Source organism: Echinops telfairi, unplaced genomic scaffold, assembly GCF_000313985.2.
Source record: "Echinops telfairi isolate 266 unplaced genomic scaffold, ASM31398v2 ScPeMD7_53;HRSCAF=182, whole genome shotgun sequence".
In the NCBI taxonomy this organism is placed as follows: domain Eukaryota; kingdom Metazoa; phylum Chordata; class Mammalia; order Afrosoricida; family Tenrecidae; genus Echinops; species Echinops telfairi.
Window position 1 is genome coordinate 5,668,260 of NW_022103951.1, and position 12,140 is coordinate 5,680,399.

The 12,140-nt window shown below is 42.4% G+C and overlaps 1 protein-coding gene across 1 annotated transcript in view; it reads right to left on the reverse strand.

The window, feature by feature from the left end:
- Positions 1-4,647: 4,647 nt before the first annotated feature.
- The window catches only part of PHEX (phosphate regulating endopeptidase homolog X-linked), a 228,764-nt gene continuing 221,271 nt past the window's right edge, over positions 4,648-12,140 (reverse strand). Inside the window, exons 21-22 of the mRNA XM_004709915.3 lie at positions 7,299-7,375; positions 4,648-4,818 (exon numbers count right to left, since the gene is read on the reverse strand). Of these exons, the coding sequence (XP_004709972.1) occupies positions 4,716-4,818; positions 7,299-7,375 (180 nt within the window). The 3' untranslated portion in view covers positions 4,648-4,715. The remainder of the gene's footprint in view (positions 4,819-7,298; positions 7,376-12,140) is intronic.

The window sequence follows — 12,140 nt, forward strand, 5'->3', positions numbered from 1 at the left end:
GCTCATACAACTCTTATCACAATCCATACACACATCAATTGTGTAAAGCGCATTTGTACATTCATTGCCCTCATCATGCTCAAAACATTTCCTCTCCACTTAAGCCCCCGGCATTAGGTCCTCATTTACCCCCTCCCTCCCCACTTCCCCCGGAATGAAGATTCTTCACATCAAAGAATATGACTGTCTCCTCACAGCACTGGCTTGATTTAAGTGAGCAGTATAGAAATGGGATACTCAAAATTGGGCAGATAAAGGCATGAAGTAGCTGGCTTACAAAGTCTCAGGTGGGGAAATACATTCATAGGATTATAGGATTAAGCTGTAGGTTCTCACTTACAATATGTTAGGCAATAGGCTGGCACATATTGAATTGTATGCATTTTAGTTTTATCTTGTTAGATAGATATTATTGCTTTGTTTAAAAATTATATATAGCTAAAGAGCTCTGTAAAAGTGTCAAGTTAACAAGGGATGGTCTGTGGCAGTTACATAATCTCATCAACTTGAGCGAAGGGGTGGATTCTAGCATGTCAATCAGGTCATAGCCAATGAGGCCTCTGTGTGGGTATGGCTTGCTCCTGAGGATTATGGGAACTCCTCCGGTCTTCCTTCCTGGAGGTGGGACACACACTCTCTGCTTCACCTTCCTGTTGACAGGCCCCATGGAGCCACGGTGATGGCAGCCAGAACCCTGGAGACTAACACAACTGTCCACCTAAATACAGCTGCAGAATGCTTGAAACACAATGGGTTGAATGTGTTGAATGACTGAAAATTGACTAGTGTTAAAAAGTGGTAATAGCACATGGAAATACTTTGGTTTTATAAGATTAATGTTTGTCAACTTTCCAAGAGCACTATATTATGATTGATAATTTCCTTAGAGGCCTATCCCCCAATATTGTTGTAAAGGCAATCGACCACAGTTAACTTAAAATTCTGGAAGAAAACCATTGACTGCTTCCTACCCACAACTTGCAAATCTCTCATTGTCTATATTGTAAATAACTGTACAATCCCATTTCCCAACAAAAGCTAGTCTACTATAGTGCTTTGTATATATAGTTTTGGTGACTACTACTAGAAACAGAACTGAATAGTTAATAGATTTTAATACAATAGCTTTTTTGTGGATCATGGTCAAAACCGAACTTCATAATAGGTACATTTTAATTTTAAAAAGGAAAGAGAAAACCTTCCACTTTTTCTTGTTCTTAAAATATTTATTCACATTGTTTCACAAGTAGGGGAAGAAAATACAACCAGGTGAGTCTCACAGTGAACATTTAGATGTAAAACGCATAACGCAAGAACACCTTTCTTCCAGTCAGTGGGGCATTGCCACCGACAATGAGAATGTTGCATGAAATAATCACAGTCTTCCACCATGTAATACATAACTGAGGCTTTATGATAAAATTTACCTGGGAAACAAGGGGGAAAAAACCTATGACATAGTAGCGTATTTAATAATAAGCTAGCCAAAGGGGATGCAGCTTAATCCAAAGCCGGTAGCCCACAGTGCAGAGGCTCTGCCTTTCCTGACACTGGCTACTTGACAAGCTAGTTCATATTCTCTACTCCTCTAGCGCAGCATATCCTATCTGGCAAGCCATAGTTCCAAGTTCCTTCTTAGCAATGTTCCAGGGCTAAGTAAGATAAAATTTATGTACTCTGCTTTAAGCTCCATTGAGGAAACGCACTAAATAAACTTGCAGAAGAATCTATGAATCCTGAGCTTCCATTAGTCATGTCCAAGGTCCCATCTTATAAAAGGGGGAAAAATGGAAACCTAAGGCCAATTCTGAGAGCTTCGTGCAAAGCTCCACAAGCTGTGGGCAATGGTGATAAACCCAGGCAATAATACCACTTTCGGTACATGTCATTCTTGACGAAATCCAGAAGAGCTGCACCCAAAAAAACCCTCTTTCCAATACCCAGACAGTTCGCCGGCAGAACATCTGGTACATGAATCAGAGAAGTGTATGATGACATCCCTAGTCTGAGATCCGATATCTAATTTCCTTTTAATTTACCATAATTATTTTTGTCAAACTTTATGGCTCTACTCCAGTGGATGTTTCTGGCAAGGTTGCCAACATCTTGTCTTTTCTTTAGAGCCACATTCTTAGGCCAGCTTCTCCCTGCTTTATTTCCCTTCCTCTCCAGTTGCATTTTACCTTTCGCAACCACTTAGTGTGTTTCCTTTAGTACTCTGTGCTGATATGGAGGCACAAGAATTTGAAGATGGAGGCATGAGCCTGTTGGAAGTCCAATCCTACTACAAAATTTTAGCTTGTAGCAATGATTTGATACTATTACTATGGGATTTTTGTTTGGAATAATAGCCCTCCTAATTAGAGCAACCAGTATGCTGTATACACTCGTGTATGAGCCAAGCTTTTCAGCACATTTTTTATGCAGTTTTGTGGTAAAATTAGGTGCCTTGGCTGATATTCGAGTCAGCTTATACTCGTGTACATACGGTAACCGAGTTGCAACAAGTTACTCAGGACCATTTGGAAACTGTGAGGGTCTGGAATGATCACCAACCGGTTTTCCCCAAATCAGCACCTGACTTAATGATGTCCTAACTCCTCTATGCCTTCATCAAACACTTTCTCTGACCTGCAGGAACGTGTTTCTTTGGAGTTTAAAAAAAAAAATCCGGAAGGAAATTCTTTTTCTTATAGGTGTGACAAACCTCAACCGAACTGAAAGGCCTACATAAAAGAATAAAACAGGGAGTATGTGGTATGCCTAAATCAAATGTGAGGGATTCCTCCGGAGAAAAGGCACCGTGATTTCCAGCACCCGTAGTGTAAGATCACTTGTGTTTAGAAACACAGACTCGGGGCACAGGAAGCCACGATGAAGAGAAGGGAGAGGGCGTCCTTGTTCAGAAGTGGATCCAGTTGGAGAGGAAGAACTCCAGAGGAAAGTCACTGTCTGGCTAACCGTGTAAATGTCCCCGTGCTGGTGCTCCTCCACGTCCCTCCCTTTTGAAGTCCCCTGGGCTACAAAAAGAGACCTGCACAGCCTGTGTAACCGTACATCTATATAGCTTTTTAAAGATGAAAGCAAAAGGGCGCCTGTGGTTAGTCTGTTTGCTTTTGAGCTTTCCCTCCTGGCTTACTTCCCTAGCGCCTCTCGTGCGATGCAGAACGAGACAATGGATAAGTGGCTAGTTTAAGGAATGGGAGATGCCCAGTAACTGATGAAACCCAACCTGCTGCTCTGGAGAGTTGCTTCTGCCTCACCGTGACCATAGAGGACTGAAGACACGTGCTCCATAGGGTTCCCTGAGGGCACCTAAGAACGACGACGGTTTGAGAGGCTATCGATCTGGATGGGAGGAACCAGACTCACCAGAGGTTCAAACAGCCAACCTTTCAATGCTTTACCCACCGTGCTACCAGGGGCTCCTTCAACTGCTTTCAGGCCACGAAGATTTTGGCCTCCCCACACACTGAGGGATGGCGGCGTCCACTTAGAAGGGAAAGCCTCCGAAGATCTACCCCTGAGTGTGCTCTTCCTCCCAGAGCCTCGGAAGACTGGGAGAGGACACAGAGCTTCTCTGGGCTGCTCAGGGAACTGGAGATGTTAACGCCTGAAATGTCTCCGGTCGAGAACTTTTTCCAAGGGGTTTTATAACAGCGGCGGCGTCGAACAAGCCGGAGCAGCAGGGGGCTCTTCTGCTTCCTCCTCTGGGTGGTGTGTGTCCCTTTGCGTGCAAGCCCCATGGCCACCAGACGTTCCCCACGGGGCATGGGAAGAGCATTTTCTCAATGCCTGCTTCATTTCAGACACACAAGAACGGACAGAGGAGGGTGGCCAGCCAGCCAGCCAGGGCTGAGCCTATAGGGAAGTGTCTGAGCTCAAACTTTCCTCCAAGGGTCAGCGAGCTGAGATCCAATGGTGGAGGTGGCCTCGTCTACTTTCCCTGCCGCTGCGCAACTAGGGACTCCTTCCGGGGCTTGCAGCTCTATTCTTTTTCTTTTCTATTTGATAAGCTCAAATCCTTTTCCGGGTAGCCTTTCTGCCAGCTGCATGCCCACAGACTTGAACAGGCAATCGGCTACACCAGACTCCAGCTAGGCGGCACGTTCCCATTTCAGTCGGACTCAAAGTGAGGGCAAGCACTTCCCAGCGAACAGAGGAAAAGTCAAGATCCAAAAGACTTCTAATGTATCTAAATTAGGCTAAAGATGCTGTCTAATCCTGTACCATAAAATCTAGCCCCACCTTCCACAGAGCAGTGGACCTCCTGGGCACCCTCATGTCTTCATCCTCGAGGGGGACCAGTTTCACCGACGGGAGTTCTTTAGGGGTGCTTTCTAGGGCCTCGAAATGGCATCCCCAACCCTCCGCGGAGCCTAATCCATTCAAATAGCCAGGGGCCACCATTCGGCGGACAGTGTGTCCACACGAGTAGCCTAGGGATTTATTGTTTTTGGTGCTTTGGTTTTCTAAAGGAGCAGGCTTGGTTCATTTTGCACATTCTGTTTTTGAAAACCTAGCATTTGGGACAGATATTGTTTAGATCCAAACAGGTCCCCTTCTCCAAAGAATGAAAGCACATTACAAAGGAAAGTTCTTGGGGACTATAAGCCCAAGCAGCAGGGGGAGGGGGGGAGTGGGGGAGTGCTCGGTGCAACATCTAACGGCACTGTTTAGCTTGCTCCGGGTGGCAGAATGCAGCGGTCCAGCAGCTACCACAGGCGGCAGGAGTCCAGGCCTCGGTTCATCGTGGCGTTAAGTGGACAGTTAAAAGCCTTCTGAAACTCTTCAAAGTTGCTAATTGCACCATTGACTCTGCAAAGGATAAGTCACAGTCCATGTCATTTCATTCTTACCCAGTACGTTTGAGAGAGAAGTACAGCAGTGTGTTATTCGCAGACATGTCGGCCTGGAGATATGGTGGATACAGGGGAGACAACTGAAGCCCAGGATGGTTAAGGAAATTTCCAAAGACACAAACCAAGCCGAGACCAGACCGACCTGAATACCAGGCAAATGTTCAGCATAGGCTGCCTCCTAGCATCAAATTCGAGTGTGTCATCACCACTACTTAGCATTTCTCATGTTTCTAAAACAAAATTTAAGGGGGTTTATGTTAAGGTATAACTTACATAAAGAGGGGGTTTCCAAAAGTTCATGTAAAAATTCCACTACCTTTTTATTTTGTATGAACGTTTGGAAGCCCCCTGGTAAAGGCCACAGAAGTTAAGTGTAAAGCTTGTTCGTGTCTTTGTGCGTAGCTCAAGACACAACACCTAGATCCAGACATAACTAGAAGGTTCCCTCAGATCTTGTACCCACAGCACCCATCAAAGTAACCACCACGCCAACGCTGTTTCTATTGCCACAGATTAGTCTCACCTGTTTGGGGGCTTCCTATCTTAAAACTCACAACATATGTACTCTTTAATCTCTGACTTTTTTCATTCAATATCATGTTTGTAAGTTTCATCTAGGTGGTTACATTTCCAATTCTTCTTCAAAAATTCATCCTATCGACAAAAACACTTCCTCAAAATTTCTATTGAGCGTGGAGGTGAATTCTTACCTAGAATTTGGTGTGTACAACAATCAAGTAGTGCATGGTAGCCAGCTGGTATCAATGAAAAATTCTTTCAGAGGCATTCCCTCCAAAAGCTGATATTCTTGCCAGTTCCCTGACTAAAAGGTGCCATTTCCTGCCTAGCCCTTTGATTTGCTACTGGCTTTGGATGTTATATGTCCATTGTGTGATTTCCACGGCACTCAGAATCCGTTGTTAGTGCAGGCATCCATCACACGTCAGAAGTGCAGTTGGTGTGGAAAGAGCTGCCCCTCATCTATTTCTGCACGGTCTAAGGGTTGACTAGAGACTCCACATTCTCAGTCACTGACTCGTTCGTAAATGAATTTGTTACCTGCGGGCATTTGAATGACGGTATCTAAAAAAAAAACCTCAGAACCTCGTGTTTTAGCTGGATCTAGGGGGAGGGATGCATATTTCCGTGTGATTCACCCTGGGCAGTGTTAAATATAGAATGTGGCCTATAATTAGTAAGCATACTTTGCAAATTGTGGGCTAAAATCCAACATCACAGGCAACTAGTTGGTAAAAGGAAATTAGTTTCTAAAAACGTATCTGTTGAGTAATTAATCTACTGCGTGCTTTCATCTGCACCGTTTGTCAGTAGGAGCACGTTTTAGTCCATTAGAGACTGTCAGCCTTCAGACAGTTCAACCCAGTGGGGGAGACTTTCCAACACAGTTATTAGATTTTTATGCTAGTGGGAAATGTATAGTCAATTTCTGGAGCATTTCTACGGTAAGATTTTAGGAATAATATTTTAACATATAGAAGAAATTTTAGGAGACTTGACTGCAATATGTTAATAGGTTCATTTAAGCATCAAATATAAAGATATTCAGATATAATATGTTCTATGCAAATAATAAAATAAATGTAAATTATCGTAGCTTCTTGAATTTCATAGGGTAATTAATTCTCTGTCCCCTATAGAGACACATTTCTCAAACTATAGAACTTAGCATAGGGTAAGTAATATTAACCTTCATTTTCATTTTAGTCAATATTTTATACATTCTAACACGTAAGACTCGTTCACAATTCTCTGTTTCTAAATGGGATTAAAACTAAAAGCTTACAAAGTGGAGGAGCTTTCGACTCTACACATGAATTATAATTGCCAAACTTGTATCCTGCCTTGTATTCAGAGCCTTTTAGAAAGTGGGTGTTCATTCATGTCTCTCAGTCAATTGCATGGCAGAACAAGGGGTATAAAATGGAATATTCAATGCCACAAAATAAATTAGAGCTCTAATTTATTTCAGACAGAGTCCCTGAGATCTCATCCATTTTTCAAAGACTGTGCTGTAGTCCCGACAAAAAGAAAAGCAGGTTGATGTGGAAATCAAATATTCTGGCCTACGGAGATGCATCATATATGGTACCCATGAAGGACTGCCTTGCAAACACTGGAAGATAGTAAGTGGGATTTCCTACAAAGGCTAGGGTTTGGACTCCACATTATCTCTGGAGTCTTGACAAAAGCAGCATGTACAAGTGACCACCAGCAGAAATGTAGTTGAGATAATGTGAACTAAACCTGCTTACTCCTGATAAAGAAAAGATGCTTAGTTTCTGTGCGGCCAAATTAATTTTTGCCAGTAAAATGGAAATCACACTGCTGATGATACAGGCTTTGGTCCAGACTATTTAACAGAGCACTGGGATGTCTGCGTGAAGAAGTAGAGCGAACTGGTATCATCCATTTTACCTGAACTGAGGAGGGCTGTGAGCACCAATCTGGACTTGTTCTCGGGCAGCTTCTGGTCTGTAGGAGTTACACCTCACCTGAAAGAGGGAAGCATCCTTTAAGGGCATTTCTATTCCAGTTTTTCATTTCCCACTGTATTAACTGCTCCTAACTATATTCAAGTGTAATTGGAGAACCAATGGATGAGTTTTAGATCAGATAAAACCTTCATCAGTAGTAATGTCTATTATTCCAACCTCCAGGGTCGAAGATTTTGTCAATGTGGATAATTCCACAAGTGGAATAACTGAGGCTGGCTTCTGGACAAGTGTTTTAACTTAACAGAGACTAGCATTTGTACCCAGAAACATACCAATGCATTCATTACAATCCTCTAGTGCTTTTAATACCCCCTTTCAAATTTAACCAGTCATTCAAATCCATAAATGGAAGCACTCATCAGTTATTGAATATGGTAGTGAAAAGGTAATTTGTACTCTAGGTATTCACTTGCCTCACTCTAGTCTGAAGCTTAGATAGGAAGGCACTCTCCCATCTCCTTTGAAGGTGATGGCTTGCAGGTGCTGTTGAGATGGTTCTAACTCATAGTGACCCTATGTTCAATAGAATGAAACATTACCCAGTCTCACACCACCCTCACAACTATTTCTATGCTTTGGTTAAGCCCATTTTTGCAGCCAGTGTCCATGCATCTCGTTGAAGACCTCTTTCTTTGGGGTTGACCCAGGCTGTACTTCCCCAGGGGTTGGTCCCTCCTGGTAACATGTCCACAAGTGTTTTCATTGTCACTTCTAAGAAATATCTCAGCTGAACTTCTTCCAGGCCAGATTTGTTCATTCTTTTGCAGACCATGCGGTATTCAATATTCTTTGTCCCTCCCTTCATTGGAAAACATCAATTCTTCCTAGGGATTCCTTATTTATTGTCCAGCTTTTGCATGCATCTGAGGCAATTGAAACGATCATGGCTTGGGCCACACTTTAATCCTCAAGGTGACACCTTTGCTTTTTAATACTTTAAAGATATCTTTTGCAACAGATGTTCCTGATTCAATGCATAGTTTTATTTCTTGACTGCTACTCCCATGGGAACTGATTGTGATTCCAAGTAAAATAAAATCCTTGACAACGTCGATCTTTTTTCCATTTATCACAATTCTGCTAATGGACCGACTGGTCCACTTGTGATGATTTTTGTTTTATGTTGAGGTGCCATCTATGCAAAAGGCTGTCGTCTTTGATCTTCTAAGTGCTTCAAATCTTCACTTTCAGCAAGCAAAATTGTGTCATCTGCATATTCCGAGAGACGGTTAGAATCATCTTCCAATCCTGATGCTAGGCTCTGCTTCATATAGTCTAGCTTCTTGAAATAGGTGCTGAGATTAAATTAGGATTGTGAACGATAACTTTGACATGCACTTTCCCTGACTAAAGCGCAGAGTAGTCCTTTTTTGGCTTTGAACTGACTACTTGGTCCTTGCACAAACTCTGCATCTGGAATCTCCATGCTTGGAAATATTTTCCACAATTTGTTATGATCCACAAATGCCTTTGCATCTTCAATACAACGTAGATACACATCTTTCTACTATCTTAGCTTTCAGCCCCAATCCGTCTGACATCAGCAATCCTATCCCTCATTTCCACGTTCTCTTCTGAATCCAGCTTGAATTTCTCCTGTAAATATACCATTGCAACCGGTTTTTAAATTACTGTCAACAAAATTTGACAAATGTGTGATATCAATGGTATTGTTTGATAATTTCAACAGTGTGTTCAATCACTTTTACTTGGAATGGACACGAACATGATTCTCTTCCAGTTAGTTGGCTAGGTAGCTGTCTTCCAAATCTCTTGGTGTAGACAGGTGAGTGCTTCCAGTGCTGCATCAGTTTAATGAGCCATTGCCAGTGGTATTCCATCAATTCCTGGACCTGTGCTTTTCCCTAGTGCCTTCAGTGCAGCTTAGAGTTCTTCCTTTAATACCATAAGTTCCTGATCTAATACTGCCCCCTTGAAATGGTTGAATGTCAACCAATCTTTTTTTTTAACACAGTAACTGTGTATTCCTTCCATTTTCTTTCGATGCTTCATGCATCATTCGATATTGTGCCCAGAGGAACTTTCACTATTTCAACTCAAGCCTTGCATGTTTTCTTCAGTTTCCTCCAGCTTGCAAACTGCCAGGTGTGTTTTCCTGCTTTTCTAACTCCTAAGCCTTTGATAGTAAAGGTGGCTATATGAACGGCTCTGGCCAATGAACTGCAAGCAGAACTGAAAGACTTACGAGCAACTTAAGATGCTATATAAGAGCCATGTTGTCATCTCTCTTTCCCATTCCTACTTCCTACGATGGAAGCCCATGTCAAGATAAAGACTCCAATGTCGGGGTCCTCGAATAACTATGCTCCATATCGGATATGAAGAAGCTTACATAAGAAGTTTGCATCTGCCACAGAACCTATTTAAATCTTGCCTTGAAGCATGTCATGCTGTATGAGGTAGTCTTGAAGTATGAATGTCTAGAACACATAAATATGGAAAGAAGAACACCCCAAGTAGAGTGAAACGTGGAAACACAGACACAGAAGCAGCAAAGAGGCATGTATCAGAGGGAAAAAGCAAGACGTTCTGTTTAACTGTAATGTCTGGCATATAATGGGCAGCAACAGGAGACCAGGTGAAAGAAAGGATGTTGCCACACTCCTGGCAAAGACATAGAGTAGGAGGAAGAAATGAGAGACTAGTGAAAAGATTACTTCTAGGCACCAGGCAGCTCTCAATGAATATGCACTGAACACACAGACACATTAGGCATTGGGCTGCTAAATGAAAGGTTGATGGTTCAAACCCACCAGCCACTCTATGGGACAAAGATGAGCTGCCTGCTCTGGTAAACATTTGCAGTTATGGGAACCCTCTGAGTCAGGATCAACTCGGTGGCAGTGAGTTTGGTTTGAATTTTTGAAGTAGGAGGATGAGAGACATAGCTGAGGAAACACTTGATATGTCACAGCAACTACAGGGATATTGGACTCAGGAAAGGTACTATGTGGCTATTGCTTTTGATGAAGACAAACGCCAGTCATGATGGTCCCGCATCTGACTTTGAAGACGTTTTCGTGTGCTGGCTAATGTGAAGTTGTTTCTGGCCTTTCCTTTGACCTCGTTTCTTCGTCAGTTATTTCTTTTTATATCCTTTCATTATATACCACTCTCTTCGCTTCATGTGTCATTTAAGCAACTTCTGTAAACACATTATGTTTGTTACTGGTTTCCTGCCACCTTCCAAGAGGGAAACAAGCTTTACTTCCTAGAATAAGCAGATTTACTCCAATGTGCAAAAGATTTTTAAATCCTCCCTACTCTATCAGTGGGAAAGGCGCCAAGGCAAAGCTCTCATTAGTGTTATGAAATAGCTTTTCATCCCCCCTCCACCAAATCTCTTCAGTTTAAAATAAATCAGATATCAGTTGATATTTTATTTGGAGACACTTGAAATTTATGACTGTAACATCAGTATTGATTCGTCTCTTTCAACTATAAAGAGACATTGTGGACTAGGCTATAACTAAGAACTGATTAGTACTTGTACTTCGTCTGCTAGAGCAGTGGCCAGCCAATTTTTTCTCTAGGAAGCCCTGGTAACCCAGTGGTCATGCGATGGGCTACTAAGGCAAAGGTCAGCAGTTTGAAAACAGCCACTCCAAGGGAGAAAGATGAGGGTCTCTATGGGCCATAAGGTCTCTGTTGCAACTACTCAGCTATCTCAAAATAGCATGGACTGACCCACAGACATACCTATATGAAGCATGGCTATTTGCCAAGAAACCATTATTTACAAAAACAAGAAGCAGATCATACTGGGCCCATGGGCCTTAACATGCTAACCCCTGCTCTAGAATTCTCTCACAATGCTTGTGTGTTTATTTTTGGTATATGGCTTAGTACTGACCTAAAAGAAAGTGTCCTTAGTTGGATGTTATAGTCTTATCCTTAGCTAAAGTCTGGTAGCCTTATATGAGGGAGCTTGGTGGTGCTGTAGGGTAAGCGCTGGACTGCTAATCACAAAGTTAGGGATTGAAAACAGTTGAGGCTCTCTGTTCTCATGAAAGTTTACAGCCTCAGAAACCCTGTCTACAGGGTCACTGTGAGTCGGAATTGGTGTGATGGCAGTGGGTATATCCTTTGGTGAGCACTTCATCGAAAAATGTCAAGTGTCTCCAATATACTCAGCCTATAGCTGATGAGCCAACATAATGGGGAGTTTGAATCTCCTCCCATATTGTGATATGAGAACATATCACAATAAAAAGGACAGATATGGCAATCCAGGTTTGCTCACTGGGAAGACTCAAAGGCTGGTAGTGTGTTGCCAGAAATCGGGTTTTTGTTGTTGTTGTTTTAATGACTCCAATGTTGTTGACATCAAGTTGATAAATGGTCATTTATTTACTGTTCTTTAGTGTTATCATCTCAGCTGTAAGAATGGAAAGAATCCAGGCAGATGACAATCCCTTAACCAAAGTTAAAAGTGGAGTGCATGGGAATGAATGCATTTTCTGGGGAGTGAATGCAAAACCATATGTATAAATGACTGCATAAACAAAAAAATTGCCTAAGAGCCTCCATCAACCTACCTCTGACCTCTTTGCAAAGGGGCTTACATCTTTTGATGTGGAGTGCATAACCAATAACAGAGCAGAAGTAGCCTTTGCCTCATGATTCAAACTCAGAATTTGGCCTTATTTAGTTAGTGTATATCTTCCCTACATGAATCCCTTTCAATGTCTGCACAGAAAACCTTCAAAGCTGCCAGCAGAGTGGCATGACTCTTTTTTTT